At 35.2% G+C, this 23,741-nt stretch overlaps 1 protein-coding gene across 2 annotated transcripts; it reads right to left on the bottom strand.

Annotated features, from left to right (window-relative positions):
- Positions 1-2,620: 2,620 nt before the first annotated feature.
- LOC106869448 (RIB43A-like with coiled-coils protein 2) lies at positions 2,621-23,690 on the bottom strand. 2 transcript variants are annotated; one of them, XM_014915198.3, is made up of 5 exons: positions 23,477-23,690; positions 15,724-15,805; positions 14,907-15,370; positions 9,722-9,949; positions 2,621-3,189 (listed from the first exon to the last, which is right to left on the bottom strand). In XM_014915198.3, exons 1-5 carry the CDS (start codon positions 23,591-23,593, stop codon positions 2,941-2,943), a joined length of 1,140 nt encoding a protein of 379 aa, XP_014770684.1. In that variant the 5' UTR covers positions 23,594-23,690; the 3' UTR covers positions 2,621-2,940. The 2 variants fall into 2 exon arrangements, with proteins under 2 accessions (XP_014770684.1, XP_089207083.1); XM_089350957.1 differs by lacking the exon at positions 23,477-23,690 and adding an exon at positions 17,097-17,285 and having other exon boundaries at positions 2,737-3,189.
- Between the last annotated feature and the right edge of the window lie 51 nt (positions 23,691-23,741).

The following is a 23,741-nucleotide window of genomic DNA, read 5'->3' as shown; positions in this document are numbered from 1 at the left end:
CCTATGTCTCCCCATAAATAGATCAAACACCCAGGAAATATTTCCCCCAACACTCCAACTGAACATCATGCAGTGTATATATGTATATGAATGACAGGCTTCTTTCCATTTTTGTTTATCATATCCAGATTTAGAAGTTTTTGGTGACCATGAAAATATGCTGTATGGCATTGTAAAATAAAACGAAATAAATTTTGAGGATGTACTAGTCTCTATATTCTCTGCCATTATAATGCTACCATCCAGTGAAGCAAACATGGAATTGTCAGTCAGGAATTTACAGCATGAGTGACAAGTCCTAGTAGTCATAGATGTTAAAGACTAATTGATGCAGTTAGCTTTAACCGGGAGCAAATCAGAGATACTGCAGTATCCACCCAGTTAATATATCCCTCTAAACTCACTTATGTATAAATATATTGGCGGTGCTCCAACATGGCCACAGCCTTAGGCTTGAAACATGTAAAAGAATATATATATATATATATATATATGTATATATTTCTAGCTGTAGAAACCATGTCAAATCAGACTGGAACCTGGTGCAGCTCTCTGGCTCATCAGCTCTAGTCAAACCATCTAACCTATGCCAGCATGGAGAGTAGACGTTAAATGATGATGATGGTCATTGAGCAGTATATTGCTAGTTATGGCATGTACATAATCAGAATGGTATTATTTGACTGCTGCACTTAGGTAAAAGCCTCTTTTATACTAGAGATACGTATGTTGCTTGGTGTTGGTGAAAAGAAATGAAATGAAGTACGGTGAAAAATTGTACATTTTTCTGAGGAAAAGAATAGCTATCTCCCATGGATTGGTTGAAGCCATGGCTGAAGCTCATAAACTGTGGTTATGTGTAGGTGAAGCGCATAGCCTGTTTGTATATATGTATGTATGTACGCATTCATGTCCCTTGTCCCAGGATAAACCTGACAACATTGTGAAAACAAATTTTCACTCATGATGGCAGCATCTAAAAATTTGCTTTTTGTGTTGAGAAAAGTACCCGGATTATGTGAATTTTTAAGAATGACTCACCGCCAAGAGTCTGCATCATCTACTTCCATTCAGATATGGCTCAGATTGTTCCACAACCATTCTGACTAGTTATATGCTATAACTAGTAATACACTTCTCAATGATATGTAAAAAAAAAATTAACCACCCTATAACTCATTTTGTGGGGTTTTTTCTTATTTATGGACAACAAACTGATAATTTACAGGCTCCCTGTGTCACAGAGTATATTACAATAGGTCACCACATGGTTTTGTTTTATAGTAGCTTCTCTGGCTATGCATTTATCATAGTCATAAAAAGACTTGCATTATATTCCCTTTGCAGATATGAAAATATACAACCTTGGATACTCAACCATGTACATACTCACACCAACAAACTCTACACAAGGATGCTTCTAGAGAAAACCATCACACCAAGCAGCATCCTGTAAATTTTAAGTTATAGTAAATATTCTGTTGGGCAGTACACTTAATTCGACATAGTTAAGAATTTCTATCTTACAAGATTTGAATAATTTCTAGTGAATCTTTCTTGGCTATTTCTACAAGTACAGTGTGAAAATTATGCTTTGCTGATGAGATCAGAATAATATTGAAACATCTCCAGAGTTGAGTAAATTCTTGCCTGATAAATACAAGTAATTTTAGTCACTGATATTGTGTTTTGCCTCACTAAAAATATATTTCTAGTTAGATTTTTAACATTCCTTGCATTAAATATAACTCTGGCATTTCAGAATGCATCTAAATGTTGATGAAAGGCACCACATCATTTAAAAATTTCACTGCTTATATGTTAGCATCAGCTTTAGTCACACATATACACAGCAATAACACCAACAGTTTGGAGGGTATTTCTTTCTTCTGAGTTAACCCTGATCAAGAAAGCCTACGATCAAATCCTTTCTATCTCTGTCTTTTTGTATATTAGGACTTATTGTTCAAAGTATTTCTGTTAGAAATACTAGGCAAATATTTGATACCACATTTTTTTCCTTAATAAACAAAATTCTTTATTCCTAATTTATCCCTTTTGTTACCATATTTCTGTTGAAGTATACTGCCTTTGTTTTGATTAATTTTGAAAATAACAAAGAATATAGTAAAATAACTGTCATTAATATGCAAATGTCTGGAACACAAATTAACATGAAATTTAGATTTCTTTAAATCAAGAAATTTGTATCAGAGCCAAGGGCAACTCAGACAAGTTGGTATCAAAAGGGCTTAGCAAAAGTTCTCTTAAAAGCTGTGGCCTTTGATGAATTCTTAATGTTATGTTATCATCAAAGAGTTCATTATTAGTCATTGGTAATTTATTAAATGGAACTTCCAGATTATAACTGGTTGTTTGAATCACTTCAATGATAGAATTTGCAGAGTTCATTTTTCTATAAAGTCCTATGTTGTTGCAATTAAATGACTTTGTGCATAAACATTGTAAACTTAGAGAATACAAGTTAGTGGTGGTTTAGGCATACAGAAATAAACAAGAGATGTGACAAAGAAAAGAATGAACCAATAAAGAAAACAAGCAAAGAATACTAGTTCAATTTATAACAGCAGGATAAAAGAAAAGACAACAGAAAGCAAAATTAATTAAGCATTAACTTTATACAACTCTAGGGTTGACAATGGTGATGATATTGATGTACTGGAATGTGCTGCATGCATGTATGTGGGGCAGAAAGAAAAAATTAGAGACACACTATTTCAAAATTCAGTTTATATCCTGAAGAAACCTTTTCGTTTAATATATTACTATATAAAACTTGGTTAAATTATTCATGATACATAGCAATTGTTTTTCATGTCTTTATTTTGCAGATGCATTTGATACATTTCTAGAAATTCTAAACACTTTTTTTATTGTTTATAAAGTGCCCAAAATATCTAAAATAAATATATTAGCATGTTATCTGGAAGTTGTATTGAATTGCATAAAGTAGGCAGCTGTTGGAGGGTTAGTATACACTTCTTTACTTAAAAACTCTTGATGAGCTTTCTGTTCTTGAGCAAGTCTTCGGTTCTCATCTGCTAGCTGTTGAAGACAATCCCTCTGGTTCCGATTTAGTTCTCGTTCTACAAGTATACCAGATCTGGCCTGTGCTACTCGAATATTATCCCAGTTTTTGTTTAGTTTTTCTTCTTCGTCTCTCTTTCTCTGCAATCAAAATATTGAAAACATAATGGTTGAAAATTATTTTCATTCAAAAATATTCTTACAAACAAATACAACAAACTGGTGAAGGCTGATCTAAGGACCTCATGGAAGACATGATGGAGGACCAGGATGATTGGCAATATGCAGTCCTCAAAAAGCCCCACCTACCTTGGTGCAACTGAGATCCTGATACATCACTGCCACTGAACCCATCACTCAATTTCTTCCCATCATCTCCCTACATTATTCTGCTACTGTAATTAAATGTGAGCAGAACTGCATGCTTCAGTTTTCCCCTGATACCACTTATCCTTATTATCAGTAAACATTTCTTTTGTTGACATCTTTCATTCTTACTACTGTCTTCTTCACCCACATTTTACATTGATCGGCTTCCTGAACTATCAAATTACCCCACCTCCACCTCTATATGTTTCTCCTCTCCATTAACTATGCCTGCCCCACTCTTAAAACCTACCTAATCACATGTCATCATTCCTCCTCTCTCTCTCTCTCTCTCTCTCTTATTCCTTCTCCTTCCTTGTATACTGTATTATTATTATGGCAATAAACACAAAAAACAATGAATTAATGAAGTACATAATAACACAAACATTATACCAAAAGATTTTGTCGCACCCACATTCTCCCTACCTGCACACATACAAATCATTCAAAAAACACATGCACACACTTAAAAACCCACTTCCCATAGGAAATCAGAGATTTTCTAGGGAATATCACCAAGAGAACTCCTGGTGATTTACTGTTGGAAACACCCCAAGCTAACAGGAGGAGTGGGCAATCTGCCTCTCCAAACAAAACCAAGTAAGTTTTCCTTTTCTTTCTTTTTCCGACAACATGGTCATGTACAGAATAGGCAGCATGAATGTACTTGATCTGGGGTCACCTTGGATGCGGGGTCACCTGTTCAATAACCCAGGGCATGGGTGCTGGACAGACAGACACACCTCCAGATGGACAAAAACTGAGATAAGATAATGAACAGAGTGACTACTCTCACCCAGAAATGGACTGAGAGAAAGCTATCCCTGAAATGTCAGGCAGAGGTAGCTAACATGTATATCACATCTGTCATCTACTATCGCCTGACCGTCATGCCTTGGCCTGGACACCGTCTGATTATGCTGGAGCATATACTCTTCCACTTCTTGTGGAAGGAACACATGCCAGTGGTCAGGCAGTCTATCTGCTGTCAACACCCGTTGACTGGTTGCCAGGCCATGCCGTGGTTGATGATGTGCAGACATGCGCTGAGGCTATGACATCTCCAGTGCTTCCTTGATGGTGAACAGATGTGGTCACCATTTGCCAGTCATATTTCTGCAGCTAGTTTCTTTAATGGAGCTGCAGTCCTGGGTAAAACAGAGACCGAGGGGAAGCATTTGGAAAGTGGAATGTCTTCAAGCACTCACAGCCCCCATTCAATTGGACACTACAATAGGTAGAGTGTCTACTTTAGCTTTTTATAGATGATTAGTGGAGAAAAGGTGTGACAACATTCTTGACGAAACCTTAGATGTCGAAGATCAACTAGCTGCTCTTTTCTGGAGAATTTTCGGCCCGGAACTGATGGATAATTTGCAAAACCCTCTGGTCTAACAGTGCTACAGGGGAGCTTTGCCTGTTCAAGATAAACTTTACAGGCACAGAAGTGCCATCATCTAAGCATGTCCAAGATGCACATAGGACAACAAGACAGTCCTGCATGCACTCATCCAGTGTTGCTGACCTGTGGGTTTATGTCGAACACCTGCTGTCACACGTAGGGATGGATCCAACTGCCAAATGACTCCATCGTGAAGATTACTCCACTGCCTTCCTTTAACTGAAAAGAAAAGGCTGTGTTTATATGCCTGGTGGCCATGGCGAAAGAGGTTGTATGGTGGACAAGATTGTAGGGGCTGAAGACAAGCACTTTTCTCTTTGGTCAATCACTGATCAATTTCTTCAAGTTTCACTTGAAAAGGAAAATAAGGATAGAGAGGGAAGCATTGTCTTCTAGCCAATTTGTTGAAAGGTGGATGAAAGTCATAAGAATGGTGTGGGTGAATGGGCCTGCTCTGAGCATATGCCTTTAGTTGAAAAAAAAAAAGAAAAAGAAAGCAAAAAAAGACACCTGCCCCAAAAGTCAGGGCACCCATGATTTTTTTATGTGGTTTTCCCCATGAGCAGCCCTTGAACGTTTCCGCCCTATTGAGGATCACACATTGATTTTTTAAAATTTTGTCCTGTTTACATGCAAAACCTTCACAACAAACAGTCTCACACACATTCTTTGTTTTGTACTGTACTGTCCATAATATTTTTCTTAATGTAAACCCTAATGTTAATAAAGAAATCATTATTATTATTCAGTAGCTTTATTTTTGTCATGTGCTTTCACTGCACTACCGAGTGCAGCTCTGTGTGCCTTGGGTGTGTGCTGTGATTTGTTGTGATGCTCTTATTTTTACTGTATTGAAAGTGTTTTACGTAGGATGTGTGCGGTGCCTAGTAATGCTATTTTCTGTATGTTATATATACTTGTTAGTCCTGGTGTTTTTGTTATGTATTTGTCTGAATGTCTTTTATCATACCTAATGCACCTACTGATAGGAATTGTTTCTGTTTTTAGACTCCACATTCAAGTTACCTCTATTTCCAGATCTTTGTATTTTTAATATCATTATTATTATGACTAGGACGTTGCCTGTCGATGCACTACTGGTAAAAGTATTTGTTATACCTTCATAAATTGTTCAAAGTAAAAGTCTTTTCTTTAAAGTTTTTGTTTGTCTTTATGTTGAAAGATACAAACACACACACACAACGAAAACAAAAAACCATATATATCATATACTTATACATACAGTCTTTTTTTGAAATGTGATGCACTGTGTTGACAGACTTACACATAAAATTCCTGCATTTATTTTAAATCAAAATGTGTCGGTTACTATGGTGACAACACTACCTTTCCTACCTACCTGATTGTCTATATAGCTATCTCTCTAACTACCTATCTATCTGTCTATATATCTATTTCTCTCTCTCTCTCTCTCTCTCTCACTGTATTTCTCTCTCTCAAAACAATGGTCAACTTTGCTTTTCATCCTTTCAGGGTCAATAAATTAAGTACCAGTCAAGTATTGGGGTTGATGTGATCAATTTACCCCTTCCCACATATTTCAGACCCTATGCCTATAGTAGAAAGAATTATTATTATTATCATTATTATTACTGACTCAAACTTGTTCATAAACTTGGTAGAATTTATGTGGGTAGTGGGTTACTACCTGTAAGCTTAGGTTTTCACAATCTTTCAATAGTCTTTCAAATGCTTAAGACTCTACTGACAATCTTTCTTGTCCCTAATAGGCAAACTTTTTGTAGAAGCTCTACAGGACATTCTATTCCAATCTCCTTCAACCATTTGTCTATATCTTTACTTACTGTTCCCAATGCATTAATTATTACAGGCACAACCTTAATAATTTTCATATTCCAAATTCTTACAATTTCAAATTTTAAGGGATTGTATTTTTTTTTTTGTGTGTGTGTGTTTCATCTTCTTTCTTTACAATCCTGATATCAAACGGACATGATGAATCAATTAGTAGGCAACTTCACGCTTCCTTGTCTGTTACTGATATGGCTGATCTATTATTTTCTAGCTTTTTGTTTATTTGAATAGGAGAGTCCCACAAAATCTTACAATTCTCCAACTCCAGCACTCTTTTGACCCAATGTTCATACCATGTGCCCCCAAAACTTCTAGTGCAAAACTTTCACAACTAGGTCATGCCTCCATTTCTTATATCCTTCCTGCACCAACTAGGGGCATTCTGCAACAATGTGTGCTACTGTCTTGTTCCAAGTTCCACAGATTCTACATTTTTCCGACACATTCTCCCCACATACATTTTTCCTCAAGTTGTTTGTTTTTATCATTTGATCCTGAGCTACTATAATTAGGCTCTCTGTTTCTTTTTTTAACCAAACCCAGGATTATGTTCTACATACATCTACAGTTTTCCTTTCATCCTTTCAGGGTTGATGAAATAAATTCCAGTCAAGTGCTGCAGTGGATGTAATCGACTTCCCCCTCCCCTCAAAAATTGCTGGTCCTGTGCCAGGATTTGAAATCCTCATTATTATTACTATTCTGCTGCTCTTCGTCCTCCCACCTTTTTTCTGCACTGTCAATTATCTCCTTTCACCTACTTCCCCACCCCCAAATCATGTGCATCACTAGTTAATCTTCAACTCTACCCAATTTCTACAGTTGTCACCTACTCTTCCCTACTTATCCCTCAACACTTGTTCTTCATTATATTCACCCTCTCACCCATTCCCTATTTCTAAACATCTCTCATACACTCATGCAACATTTATGCATCCCACTTTCTGTTCATTTGTCCTCACTCACTTCTGCTCATCTCATACCATGAGGGTCTCCCCTAATACCTCATCGGCACTATTTTTATCTCTTTCCAGTGCCATCCTGTAGCCACATATTTCCTCTACAGCAAAAAAGCTTTGAGGCGATTGAACAAGAGTTTATTTGATATTACATAAGACCTGAACATTTTCATAGAAATTATGTCAACTAGGTATTGAATACAAAAGAAAATAATTTACATAAGTACTTTGCAAAGCCACAGCATAGAGAGACTGACTGGAGAATATAATCAAATGTAATGGGCTTGAAGTTACACTGTCATAACTGATTTATAAAGAAAGGATCCTTTTTATCAAGTCTGTTGTATCATTGAGAAATTCTATAGAAAATGCCTATGAAAGAAAGCACCCTAGCATAAAGGTTTAAAAGGATCATGTGAAGCACAAAGCCTTATTTTATTTGAGGTTAGAGCTATGGTTTCAAGTTTTGTCAAAGAGAGACCTTGTGAAGAGCAGAAGGAAAATAGTGAAAACTTATATAAAGAACTCAAAGAAACTTAAAGATAAATTATGATATTTTAATGGAAGACTAAATAGAAGCTTTTAAAAAAAGTCTAAAAAAACTATCAATGATTAGCTGCAGAGTTAAAAGACAGCCAGCACATAACATTAATGTATTTTGTTGGAGAGTATAAATGCATGTACTGAAAGATGAAATGCAGTTAAATTTAAATTAGACACTTCTTTAAAGACATTTGTTCATTGTTGTGCAAGAAAAATTTATCTTAACATTGGTTTCAAATACTGGTACAAAAGCAAGCAATTTAGGGGAAATGGTAAGTAGATTACATCAACCCCAATGCTCAACTGGTACTTATTTTATTGACCCTGAAAGGATGAAAGGCAAAGCCAATCACAACAGAATTTGAATTCACAATGTGAAGAAGAATGAAATGCCACTAAGCATTTCGCCTGGCATGCTAACGATTTTCCCACTTCACCAACAGATCAAAATTCCTTGTTAATTTGTGAACCATTTACTAACCATTCTTCATTTGCACCACTCCTGTATGCAGAGGTATAGCCAGGTTCTATTGTTAAGGGGAGCAAACACATTAAAAGAAAAAAGGTGCAGTCTCACACATACCAAACAATTTTTAACTCGTTTCTCTTGTATTACATGAAATATTTCATTAGCTATGAAATACATAATTGTATTCTACATTTATTAATTTCATGTTTCAGTAACAGTGTCATTATGTATGAAACTTACAACTACTGATATAGCTAACTAAAGAGTTTTAAGAAATTGTTGAAAAGGCGTCAATTTTGTAAAATGTGCTGTGGTGGTGGGGTTGATTGCTCCCTTTGCTACCCTATTAGCTATGCCACTGACTATAGTTCCAGGACAACTGGATAACAGCCAAATAAGGTGGCAGTGTAATAGGACAACAACTAACTTGACCAACTAACAGCAAGTGTCAAGACCACTGGAGGTTAGTCAGAGAAGGGTATAAATTGTTGTTTAATTGCCTAGTATAATTGATAAAGTAAAAAAAATATTCCAACCATAATCCATTTTTTTCTGTTTTTACCAAAGTGAATCTTGAAACGAAAAAATGTTGGAGTTATCATGGCTCAATCAGGGATGACCTGAAACTAAACAACACAGTAAAAACTATTATACCTCTTATTGACTGAACCCCAATGCCCCAGTCACTTTGGTTGCTAATTGGCCATGCTAAGTGTCATGCAGTTATACTGCCATCTAGTTAGTTGTCATCCAGAAAAAAAATGATGTGAGAAGAATTCAAAACATTTCCTTGACTACAAGCTCAACCAGAGATACCATCAAAATTTACTAAAATTACAATCAACTTTCGGGTAAAGTAAGAACAACTTTCTGCACTGCATGCTGATTAACATTAAAGCTTCAGCTACTCATCCTATTACAATAACTAAAATAAAATACTTGAATTTTTGCTTTGAGTTACTTTTGTTTTGACATGATTGACTGTCACCTAAAAACACTAAACTTGACTTGTCTATCCAGTAGATTTCAAACTAGTTTATATGTGCGACAGAGTAATAAAAAAAAGAAAGACAAAGAAAAAATAGAAAGCATTACCCTATTTTCAATACATTGTCGTTTTTGGGTATCTCGTATTTCTGCAAGTTGTTGTGGATTCATGCCTTTCCATCTGTCTGGAATTACACGATGGACCCCAAAACCACTTTGGGCTACAACAGGGTTTTCTGTGAGAATATCTCCATGTATGCAATTAGCTATTTCAGTAGCATTATCATCTTCATCTTGTTGCTTTTTCAAGCGTTCTTTTTCTTTTCTTTCATTCATCTAGAAAAAAAAAAGGACAGTTATAAATATAATTAACAATAAAAATTGTTTAAATGATAACACTTTCTTATTTTATATTTCTCTTTCAGAAAACAATTTTTTAATAATTCTTTTTTTCTGTTTTTCATGTGATGTATTGGAGAAAGAAAGAAAGAAAAAAGAAAGAGAGAGAGAGAAACTAGTCACTAGATGGCCTTACAAAGCTTGTAATGATCAGTTTAAAACAACAATCCAACAGAAACTGAATTATGGCTTAATTGACATCACCATATGTCAAGTTTATTGGAAGACCAAATAATTTGGTTATCAAAGGAAGCTCAAAACTCTCCAAATATATAAACTGAGTAAAGTAAGATTTTAGAAATTCATAGCGAGATCTATATTTCTTTATCTTGCCAGGTTTCATTCAATGATGTATCTTCAGTTAAAACTGATGTAGCAAATATGAATCTTTGGATGTGAGATTGTTAATCAGAGGATCAATAGTTTGTATCTCATTGATGACAGCCAGGAAAACAATTTGTTCCTAGCAGGGTCACTAAACTATCTCTGACCTAATTCACCTATTCGTAAAATAGGTACAGCATAGATGTGCATTTCACTGCCATAGGCAACATCATTAATATTGGATAAGTATTTTATTAGTTTACGGAGCTAAGCTATAAACTCCAGAGGGTATTTTGTGTAGAAAGAGAAAAATATTTCCCCATCTAATAAAGAGTAAAAAGTTCAATAAATTTCATGAACTTCAAAATCTTCTGGTAAAAGAGGTGGATAAAAAGACAAAAGAAAGAAGAATGAAGTTAAGTAGGAAAAGTTTAAATGGTTTGTTGCTACATATATATATATATATATATATATATATATATATATATATATATATATATATATATAGCACTGGATTAACAATTAAGCAAAATAAGTACATGCTTAGGGCATCAAAGAAATGGTAAATGGTTTATGGCACAAAAAAAAATTACTTTAAACTTGCTAAAGTTATATTTGAAGTGGTTTATATGATTGAAGATATAATTTTGAAGTGTTCATGGTGTCATAGTGACATCATATATGACTGACCAATCAAAACAAGACAGACAGAGTTAATGATTTATTCATGTGTAGCTGTGTATTGTCTACTAGTCAGTTTTAGACTGTGGCCATGCTGGAGTACCGCCTTTAGACGAGCAAATCGACCCCATGACTTATCCGTTGTAAGCTTAGTAATTTTTCTAGTACTTATTCTATCAGTCTCTTTTGCCAAACCGCTACGGGGACATAAATACACCAGCATAAGTCGTCAAGCGATTTTGGGGGGACAAACACAAAATCACAAACATATACACACATACATATATATGTATATACATATATACGATGGGCTTCTTTCAGCTTCCGTCTACCAAATCCACTCACAAGGCTTTGGTCGGCCCAAGGCTATAGTAGAAGACACTTGCCCAAGATGCCACGCAGTGGGACTGAACCCGGAACCATGTAGTTTGTAAGCAAGCAACTTACTACACAACCACTCCTACGCCTATATATATATATATATATATATATATATATATATATATATATATATATATGTATATATATATATATATATATATATATATATATATGTATATATATATATATATGTATATATATATATATATATATGTATATATATATATATATGTATATATATATATATATGTATATATATATATATATGTACACAACCACTCCTACGCCTATATATATATATATATATATATATATATATATATATATATATATATATATATATGTATATATATATATATATATGTATATATATATATATATATATATGTATATATATATATATATGTATATATATATATATATGTATATATATATATATATATGTATATATATATATATATATATATATATATATATATATATATATATATATATATATATATATATATATATATATAGGCGTAGGAGTGGTTGTGTAGTAAGTTGCTTGCTTACAAACTACATGGTTCCGGGTTCAGTCCCACTGCGTGGCATCTTGGGCAAGTGTCTTCTACTATAGCCTTGGGCCGACCAAAGCCTTGTGAGTGGATTTGGTAGACGGAAGCTGAAAGAAGCCCATCGTATATATGTATATACATATATATATATATGTATATATATGTATATGTATATATATGTATATGTATATATATGTATATGTATATATATGTATATATATATATATATATATATATATATATATATATACACACACACACCATAATCATCATCATCATTCCATGTCCACCTTCCATGCTGGCATGTGTTGGATAGTTTGTTTCGAGCCAGTACCAGATTTCTGTGTCTGTTCTGGTAGGGTCTTTGTGGCTGGAGACCTTCCTAACACCAACCACCCAGCTGAGTTCTATACAATGGTGGAGTGGCCAGGTTGCCAACTTGCCTGATGGCAAGTGGGCCCCTTAGACATTAGAGTCCATATACGGGGGCCCGTGTTAGTATCTAAGGTCTCACGAAAAATACTTTGGTTTCAAAAAAATATCTGAAGTCTTGGAGAAAGTATCAAATTTAAAAAAAACAAGTACAACAATTAAGCAATGCAGTTGTTCAAAGAATTCCCTAGGGAATTAATAGAAATAAAATATATGAATCAGGAGACAGCTGTCAGTGGTGATAAAATGTAACTAAATTTATATACATATTAATGCATTTATACATACACATATATATATATATATATATATATATATATATACATATACATATATATAGCCAGCTCACTTATGCATACCTTTCCTTCTTGGACACTAAACTCCGCTTGCGAAGACCTGTTGAGGCAAGTGAAATCGAAACCGAACTAAATTCGACAATTGGCACCTATGCCAACGTCGTCTCCTTCATTGGACACGAAACTCAGCTTGCAAAGACTTATTGGGGCAAGCAAAAGCGAAATCGGGATGGCACCTGTGCCCAGCGTCGCCTTTCTGGCACTTGTGCCCGTTGCATGTGTAATGGACTTTCGAGCGAGATCGTTGCCAGTGCCCCTGGACTGGCTCTTGTGCGGGTGGCACATAAAATACACCATTTGAGCATGGCCATTGCCAGTACCGCCTGACTGGCCTTCATGCGGGTGGCACGTAAAAGCACCCACTACACTCTCGGAGTGGTTAGCGTTAGGAAGGGCATCCAGCTGTAGAAACTCTGCCAAATCAGATTGGAGCTTGGTGTAGCCATCCGGTTTCACCAGTCCTCAGTCAAATCGTCCAACCCATGCTAGCATGGAAAGCGGACGTTAAACGACGATGGTAATGATAATGATATATATATATATATATATATATATATATATATATATATATATATATATATATACATATACATTGTTTCTGTTTAAAATATTGGAGAGCCTGAGAAGATCAGTGGTGGAATTTATCCATAGTAATTTAAAATAGGTATCTAAAAGATGATTTATTTTAATAGCAGACTTTTCTGTCAGTAAATATATGTTCTCTTACACACACACAACCTTGCTTGGTTGGGGGAGGGGGTTAAATTTCAATTTTTTATTGCTTAAATCCCAGTAATATACCACATCAAATGGGCTTATGGGAAGTTATTGAAAAACATCAATACATGCGACAGTGATAAAGAAACAAGGAAAGAGGTCATGGAATGTGCTAGAAACAACAGCCAAATGTCCCTTAAATCACGCACCTTTACGTTTGAAAATATTTACATTTTTTTTTTACCGAAAAGGCTTCTCTCATGGTTATAAAAATTAAACTGATAGCATTGTAGTTGTGGGTAGGCCCCACTGCCTAGTCTCCTGGCAACCAATATTTTTAGACCCAGTCCACCACTGGTTATATATATATATATATTTATATATATATATAACTTAAAATGCCTGACTATAATTTAGTGCTTTAGTCTGTAATTAGCTGGACAAGACTAAAAGGTAAATAATTTTCAAGAATTATAAACAATCCAAATATTGAAATACATCAACTCCTACATTCAAGCTCTTATCTATAGAGTGAACTTCTTCCTAAAAGAAATCACAAATAATCATGCCCACTTCAGACAAACATTTAACCTAATGGGTTTGATACTTTTCTAACAATTTGTGTTTGTTTGTGTAGAGGTGAAATGGATCTCTACCCAACCACTAATTAGTCAGCAATGAGGTAGAAGTAATACCTTTTGTCAGGGAAGTATCTTAATACAAAGTAGAATTGTGTGTTTTGCCTGGAGTGAATAACACTTAAGTTTAAAAAAGGTGAAAATGAATGTGAAGTATAGACATTATCAAGGTGGTACCCCAGCATGCTGCAGTCTAATACTGAAACAAGTAAAATTATAGAAAAAGATAAAAACGATTTTTCAAATAAGAACGTAAGGGGATAGAACTCAGCATAAACGAGAGGATGCTGAAAAGTTCCTGGCTTTAAAGGTATTGCGAAAGGCCAAGAACCTTCCAAGATCATTTACTGGGTTTAGAAAAACTGAATGACCACTGTAATAAGTGTGTGAATCTGAGAGGGAAATATGTTCAATAAAATCATAATTAACTGATCCTCCTGTATTTTCTTTTACCCAAAACCAAGAACTTTTCAGCATCCCCTTACCAAATTCTCTAATAGTTAAAATTTTACAAAAATAAAAATGAAAAATATCCTGAAATCATTATAGAGTCTTTACGATACCATCAAATGCTTCATTTTCATGTCATGTATTGAAGGAAAGTCAGCCAATCAGAAGCTATTGATTATGGCTGGAAATTACAGATATGAAGAGTGATATGAAGTGAAAATGGCTGAGCTGAGAATTAAACCAGTATCACAGACTCAGCCTGAAAGAAGCTTACTACCATCCTCATAGAATTTCAAAACATACATCCACTTTTTTGAAATAAATAAATGAATTAATAGAAAATTAAGATTTTGATTACAAGAGCAAGATTAAAATCACTGGTTGCTCTGTCAATATTCATTTTGCACAATCTCTCAGCCTCCTCAAGTCTGATAAGTCTTTCATCCAATTCTTGACGCTTCAAATCATGAAGATGGTTTGCTTCTTTCAGATTTTCCTGAGCCCTCCTCTTATCCTGAATTTGCTGGATTAACCACTCTCGCATCTGTTCTTTTTGAAACTGATTACGAGATGGATTGTTCAGATCTTCACCATCAAACTTCTGTAAACTAGATGCTGTACATTTAGGATCATCATCAAACATTCGATTTGGTAAGGTCTTCTTTAGTCTATCTGGGTCATTCAAGTCAAATTCTCGGCGATGACCAGCTTGCTGATGCAACATACGATATTCATTGAGCCTCTTGTTCAGTTCCCGTATATCCTCATTCTGTCGCATTTCCAACAACTGGCCAATTTTAGAATTCCTTACAGTATCTGAATCTAAAGAGAAAACATTGATAAAAAAATAATCTTAGATCAATAAAAGAAAACAACATTATATTATCACCTTGGGAACAACATATAAATAATTAAGATTCTTAGTTGATACAATTTCAAAAAAAAAATCATTTAAAACAGGAAATATTTGAAGACATTTGCAGATGAGACATTTGCAGATGAGACATTTGCAGATGAGACATTTTGTCAACTGTGAAACAAAAGCATCTAATTAACGGCAAAATCACATTTTCATTAACAAATAAATATTTTTTTAAAAATAAGAATAAGAATCTGGATGACAGTTGAGTAGAGTCAATACAAAATTTAAGTTCAAGAAGAACAGAGTTACTAACTAAATGCATCCTCTCTTCGCCTCTCATCTTCTTCTTGAGCCTTCTTCTCTAGAACCTGTTGATCAATGGCATCCACATCTAACTGTAACAATATAAGAGAAACAATATAAAGTGTATGGCTTGGAAAAATGAAATGAAAATACACAAGAACCATAAAACCTTAAGAATGAATTTATAGATGAAAGATATGACTTATTAAACGTTATTGACACTGCTCCATGTTTTATAACAAATGAAAATAAATGAAAGACAATTCTCCTTATTGAATATAATTAAAGACATTTTGTTTTATTAATTCATTGATTTTATGTCAAATACACAAGGTCAGATCTCACCATTGTTCACACATTACTTTTCAATTTTTAGTAGTTGTGATCAAAGTTTGTGTTAACTTCAAATTAAGAAAAAAGTTTGCAAAAGCAGTTCTCGAAATTAAATTTCTATTCATTGTCAAAATACTTTTAAAACCAATAATTCTTGTTAGAATTAGATTATGTAACTCAGTACCTCTTTAGAGAACATTGTTCAGATGCCAGTAAATTTAATATGGATTTAAATATTAATTTACATACATAAAATGTCCATAGCAATGTGCTTTTGGTTTTCTACAGAAGACTTTATTTTTCTATTGCAGGTTAATGGCATCATTACACTACAGCACTTGCACATTGATTTATACAGAATAAACCTTAAATAATTTCTAGAAAAAGTTACCAACTCTACAAATATTTCCATATTTTAGTAGGATACAAAATATTTCTTTCTTAGTGCTATATTTCTGCTACTCGCTGCTGGCAATGTGTTACTACTAAATACTATCTTGCTCATATGAAATAAAACTAAAATTATAACTGTACAAATTCTATTCATTCATTTGTTCCTTTCTTTCATTTTCAGATTATACAATTTGAACACCATGTTAAAGCACAAGAAATATATAAAAATGAGCAAGTTTATCAATGATTATCATAATTTTTTTCCTACTATAGACACATGCCTGCAATTTTGAGGGTCAGGACTAATAGATTACATCAACCCCAGTGATCAAATGGTACTTATTTATCAAAATCAGAAGGATGAGAAATGGTATTAGAACTCAGAATGTAAAGCCAGAATAAATGCCACTATGCATTTTGTCTGGCATGCAAATGATTCTACCAGCTCCCCGCCTTTTAATGAGCTTTATCATATTTTAAAGACTATTGAGTCTAAATTACCACCTTTATTAGAATTCGACCAAAACAATGAATGAGCAATATATTTCAGTGTAAAAGAGTTTAATTTTTCATTGAAATAAAACTCTATTTTTCAAGATCTATGTGAGGTGATACAGTTCTATATTTAAGAGATGAGGAATTATGTACATTATTTACATTTGACGGATATTTGTCCTCATCTTGTTTGTTGTTAACATGTTTCAGCTGATATACCCTCCAGCCTTCATCAGGTGTCTTGGGGAAATTTCCAGCCTGGGTTCTCATTCCTAAGGTATTTTTTGATGTTATTATTATTACTATTATTCAGATCACTGCCTGGAATTGAACTCGGAATCTTGGGGTTAGTAATGGAGTGAATTTTAAGGCTTATAAATCTAATATTTTCCTATCCTTCCTTAATACTGGTTCCCATATGCTACTCATATCTGCACTCGGTCTGCTTAGGTTTTGTGTCCTAGCATATGTGCTGCTTCTTTTAGTTTTTGTATTTTCCAGTGGTGTTCTCTGTCTATTATCTTAACTTCATCCCACAGGGGGAGGTGGTCTCCATTTTTCCATACATGATCGGTTATACCTGATTTATCAATATCTCCTCATGTCACAGCTTTGTGATGTTCGTCTACCCTTATTTTGAAGGGGCAGCATGTTTTGCCTTTTTATAACCCACCAGAGCTGCATGGGATGGAGTACACGCAGTCTTTGGTCATATTCTCTTCTATTGATGGTTTTACTCAAAGGAGATATTTGCAAAGTGTTGTATTACTTCTGAATACTGTCCTGATGTCATATCTTTTGTATCTTTTTGGAGAGGCCTTTCACATAGGGTAGACGGACTGTGGACAGTTTATTGGTTTCATCTTCTCCTTTCTTCATAATTGGAGTGGATAGTATGTTTTGGGGGAAGTTGTTGCTTAATAGATTGTTATTGAGCTTGATCATTTCTTTGTGGTGTGTCTCATGATCACTACTTATCTTCTTTGCTCAATGTTTTAGGCACTGAGCAATCCCTCTCTTTACACTGTATGGATGGTGGGAATTGAAGTTGAGGTATCGTAAAGTAAAGGCCGGCATGCGGTATGCGGATGTCCTGAATCCATACTTGGTACGTGTTATTAATACATCCAGGAATGCTAGCTGATTGTCTTTTTCCTTTTCCATTGTGAACTGTATGGATGGTTTTATTGAGTTCACATGATCTAACAGCACTTGAATATTTGTACACACATGCAGTTAAGCATCCCCTGTAGACAGTTTATTCCAGCCCATACCATGTGTTAAAAGCTAAACCAAAGTATATGGTTTTGGAAATTCAGGGGAGACAGGAGACTAACAGTGTTGATTCACATAAGCAGGATTTCGTCAAGTCTGTTCCCCTACCACCACATTCCTCTTCCTCTTCTGCCACACTCAAACAATCTACACATAAACATGACGCATTATCTAACGACAGTGCATTTCATATTGACAGAGTAATCAAAAGTGGAAGAAAAGTACATTGGCAAGCTAGATACACTCATGTATATCTTTATTATTACAAAAACACACACACACACAAATGTTTTCTTTTTATAGTATCCATGGAAAAAGAAAAAGAACTGCAGATTTTTGCATTTTCTATGAACTGTTTTCATTGTTACATGGACATTTTTTTCAAAAAGTTTTCAGTATTTAATGCATATTTTTCCCTTTTTCTTTTCATACTTGTGTTGGTTTTTCTTTTTTTCTGTAAATTCTGTTTTTACTGTTTCATTCTTACATTTCATGCAAAGAACTGAGAGGGGACTACTTGCAGCAGTGATTTGAAACCAAGTTGTTAAGTAGCCAGTCAGACATCACAATCAAACTATAGTAGTTTCACATAATTGGTCTGTTATGTATCCAATCAGCATCAAATCACCAGATGATTCAGTCTTCTAGAATCTTCTTGTGCTCTTAAAAAGATGGTTTTTGGTGGTAATTGCAGAATATTGAGGTAGCCACACCATGTGTCTCCATTCTCACCACATCTAGATGGTTAAGACAGATGGCTGATAGTAGACAAGAATTTTTGTTACCACAAATATAGTGCAATTATTTTCCAGTTGTGATTGCTGTATCAGTAAGTTTGTCATAAACTCCAAGCAGTATGTCTTTCTCTTTGAAAAGGACAAAAGAAGAAAAGCAATAGCACATTCTCTTTGTGATAATATTGCAACTAGGGCAATTGTCTGATGCATCAGTGTCAACTGTTAGCAAGATAGCATCAAGGCAAGCATTTTTGAAGTTGATTTTAATAATTTTGAAAGCATTTTCTCCATTCTTGAGGAACAGCACAAGAGTTTCATTTAATTAAAAGTTTTAATTCATCATAAAAATATCACTTCTCTATTTATCATCATCATTGTTTAACATCCATTTTCCATGCTGGCATGGGCTGGATAGTTTGACTGGGGATTGGCAAACCAGGAGACCGCATCAGGCTCCAATCTGATCTGGCAACGTCTCTACAGCTGGATGCCCTTCTTAATACCAAGTACTCTGAGAGTGTAGTGGGTGCTTTTTATGTGCCACCGACATGGGAGCCAGTCAGGCGGCACTGGCATCTGCTATGTTCAGATGGTGTTTTTTACGTGCTACCAGCACAGGATTCGGTCGGGGTGGGGTTGGCATCAACCACGTTCGGATGGTGCTTTGTACGTGCCACCGAAACAGGAAGCCAGTCAGGCGGCACTGAGAATGACCCACGCATGCATAGTGCTTATTGCATGCCACCAGCACAGGAGCTAGTCAGACGACACTGGCATCGGCTACAGCTACAATTTCCATTTGATTGTGATTTGATTTTGATTTTGATTTTACTTGACTCAATAGGTCTCCTCAAGCATGGCATGTTGCCCGACGATTCAAAGGTACTCTTTAAATAGGCTGGTTATGTGACACTGGGGTCAGCTGTGATCTCATTTTACTTGCTGGGTCTTCTCAATCACAGAATATCTCCAGAGGTCTCGGTCTTTCGTCATTGCCTTTGTGAGGCCCAATGTTCAAAGGTCATGCTTCACCACCTCATCCCATGTCTTACTAGGTCTCCCTCTTCCACAGGCTCCTTTCACTGTTAGGGAGTGACACTTCTTCACACAGCTCTGCTCATCCATATGTAGCACATGACCATACCAGCGCAGTCGTCTCTGTTGCATACCACATTTGATGCTTCTTATGCCTAACATTTCTCTCAGGGCAATTACACTCTGTTGTGTGTGCACACTGACATTACACATCCAGCGGATCATACTAGCTTCATTTCTTTCAAGCCTATGCATGTCTTCAACAGTCACAGCTCATGTTTCACTGCCATGTAGCATGGCAGTTCACACACATACATCATACAATCTACTTTTCACTCTGAGTGAGAGGCCCTTTGTCACCAGTATAGGTAAAAGCTTTCTGAACTTTGTCCAGGCTATTCTTATTCTAGTGACAATTCTCTCTGAGTATCCACCCCCACTACAAACTTGGTCACCTAGGTAGCGGAAGCTATCAACTACTTCTGGTTTCTTCACTTGGCATGTGATGGAATCAGTTTTCTGAGCCTCTGCGGTGTTTATTGCCCCAGTGCATCTGCCGCACACAAAAGCTATCTTCCTGGTTAACCTTCTTTGATGTTGCTGCACCTCTTATGCATCCATAGCTTACACTGGGTACATCTTATGGAGTTTCTACCTACACCTTTTCTACAGATCAAGCAGGACCATCTACCTGAAGGGGTTTGTGATGTGTTTGCCTTCCTACGTAGTAGGACTTTAATTTTTCTAGATTGACTCTATGGCCCTTCAATTGTAAACCTTTCTTCCACACCTGAAATTTCTTCTCTAGTTCTGGTAGTGATTCTGCTATGAGAGCAAGGTCATCAGCATAGAGGAGCTCCCAAGAGCAACCTGTCTTGAATTCCTCTGTTATTGCCTGGAGGACTATGATGAATAAGAGGGGGCTGAGGACTGATTCTTAGTGAACCCCTACTTCTACCTGGAATTCTTCATTATACTCATTGCCAACGCTTGCCTTACTAACAGCATCCTTGTACTGCTCTTATTAACCACTCGTCAATCCCCAGTTTCTGCATCGCCCACCAGATTAGGGATTTGGGGGACCCTGTCAAAGGCTTTCTCCAAGTCAACAAAAGCGATGTATAGGGGTTTATGTTTGGCTAGGTATTTCTGCAGTTGCCGTACCAGGAATATAGCATCAGTGGTGCTTCTACCTGACACAAAACTGAACTGCATCTCATCGAAGCAGACACTCTCTCCCTAATTAGTTGGGCTATGACCCTCTCCATGACCTGTAAAAAAAAAACAAAAAAACTAGTACTTCTTAGAAGGCATTTAAGAGGATCAAATATTATTTTGTTGTCTTGAAAGCAATAACCAAGAAAATATTTGTGTTACCAAAAAAACACTTTTTGAAAAAATACAAAGCTATACTGAGATCTTCGATGTATGATAGAAATGCCATTCAAGTTCTGTGATGATCTTCTATAGAGCCATTACTGCAGGCAATGCTGTCATCTAAATATATTAGGTAGAGTCAGTATTATTTATAGACATAATTTGGTCCAATGTAATACTAATTTACAGAATTAAGGCATCAGCAATTAAATAATTTTGTTCATCAATTGTTAAAACATGCCACAGTATATGTAAGACAGTCTTGTGTACTGAGATTGAGAACTTGTAGTGGACTAAGTCTGAGAAAAGACATGTGAACAGATTACACCATGGCATGATAACTGACGCATTGAGAACAATGATAAAAACTTTGCATAATTTGAGGGAATTTGATATAAGTTTATAATTAAACTTTTAAATTTTTGTGTGAATCAAAGATCACTTCAAATTTAACTATTCCATATCAGTAAAAATGCTGCTCTGACATAAGAAATGGTGGATCTTGTTAAATTTCTTCCAACCACTTTTATTCACTTGATTGTTTTCAAGTTTTCTACACTGGCGTACTTTTGCATGCTGATAACCTGGGATGAATCATCACTTTCACTCAGCAATATAAAAACAAAATGAAACTAAGAGCAAGAGTGACTCCTTCCAAACATAACTTTTTCTCATGGAAAACAATGATAAAATGGAGGTGCCATGGCAGGAAATGGTTGCAACTTCTGCTATGTTGACAATGGAGGTAGTTGATTAATCAAAATTACATAGCTTTAAATGCTTGTAAGTTTTATATTATTAATTTCTAAAAAAAAAATTTTTTTAAAACATGATTGCATTTTTGTTTATAAAGTATTTTTAGATGAAAATTTGAAATGCTTCGAGTGAAAGAAATTTAACAAAATTCGAAAAGCTTAATAGAGTTTGCAAAACTGTAAAACAACCTAATCGAGCGATTTGCTACGGAGAGCTCAGGTTGTAATACGACAATAACAATAGCAACAATAATTGTTTCAAATTTTAACACGAGACCAACAAGTTCAGGGGGTGGGGTAAACCGATTATATCGACCCCAGTACCCAACTGGTTCTTATTTTATCGACCCTGGTAGAATGAAAGGCAAAGTCGACCTCAGCGGAATATGAACTCAGATTGTGACCCTCCTCATTTATTTTTCAACTGCTATCAACATTCATACTTTTGATGTTTTTCAATTGTCTTGAGGCTTAAAAGGCAGTGTAAGGACGGACTTTTAAAGGCTTGTGAGATTTGCTTCATACCGACCTTGCTAAAATATAAGGATACACGTTGCAACATGAGTACAAACACGTCAGTGACAGGCATTGGAAAGCATCAACAATGTATGAATGCTAACAGGGGCTGAGAAATCAATAAGAATGCATTTTTTTTTTTTTTTAGGGAGGCGGTCTGCATCTTGAGTTCTCCAATAGCGAGTAACTCGCTTCTATGGTGCCTTCTCTGATTAGGTAGTTTACATTGTCTCTGAAAACCATTTCTTATGTCAAAGCAGGATTTTACTTATACGCAATAGTTAAATTTTCAACCATCAGCAGATGTAATTTTTAATGGACATGGAGATAAGAAAGCGGAATATATGACCTTATAACAGCTGTTTCTGTCAATTTACGCACAATTTTTTTAACAAAAACATTGTCGTGACGTGATCTGTTCACAGGTACTTTCTAAAACTTAGGCTTTAGCGAGTTTTATATCATTTTATAATTGAGATTTAAACAAAAATTACCTTTTATTATCAAATAAGTTACAGGCTATCATAAAAAGGCGGTCTGAGTTTGTGAGATAAAATTGGGAATGTCGATCAAATTACAGACGTTATAATACAGCTATTTAAAATATTTTGTTTTGATTAGTTCATTGTCATGGTAACGTAAAAGGTTTAATTTCCGAGGAAAAGGATGAAATGGGAATAAATGTTATTTTTAAAAAATAACAATGACAAAAATAGTGAAGAGTAGTCAAAAACACGTAAATTCAGAAATTCATTCATAATGGGGAGTTTTAACAACAAAAACACGGAGGCTTCGATGAAAGCTTAATAAGAATGCAAATCGTGTCGGTTTGATCGACTTTACTTACTCCGATTGTTCGTACTTTAGCATTAAAGATACGGCATTGCCTTTGTCTTTCCAGGTCGCGGCGACGTTCAATCGCCGCAGCTTCTTTATAATCAGATGGTAAATCGAGTTTTTGCATGTTTAATATCTTAAGAGAGACACAAAAGAAATTACAGCTATATCACTTCTATGAGAAAGGTTAATACATCAATGATGTTGCTAAGCAACGATAATATGTCTTCGACCGCGTAAATAATTTTCCGATTCTGATTAGCTAATAATAATTC

Source organism: Octopus bimaculoides, chromosome 4 (genome assembly GCF_046866305.1).
Source record: "Octopus bimaculoides isolate indiv1 chromosome 4, ASM4686630v1, whole genome shotgun sequence".
NCBI classification, from domain to species: Eukaryota; Metazoa; Mollusca; class Cephalopoda; order Octopoda; family Octopodidae; genus Octopus; species Octopus bimaculoides.
The sequence above is the reverse complement of the archived record's forward strand: the minus strand, read 5'-3'. Positions and strand labels throughout refer to the sequence as shown.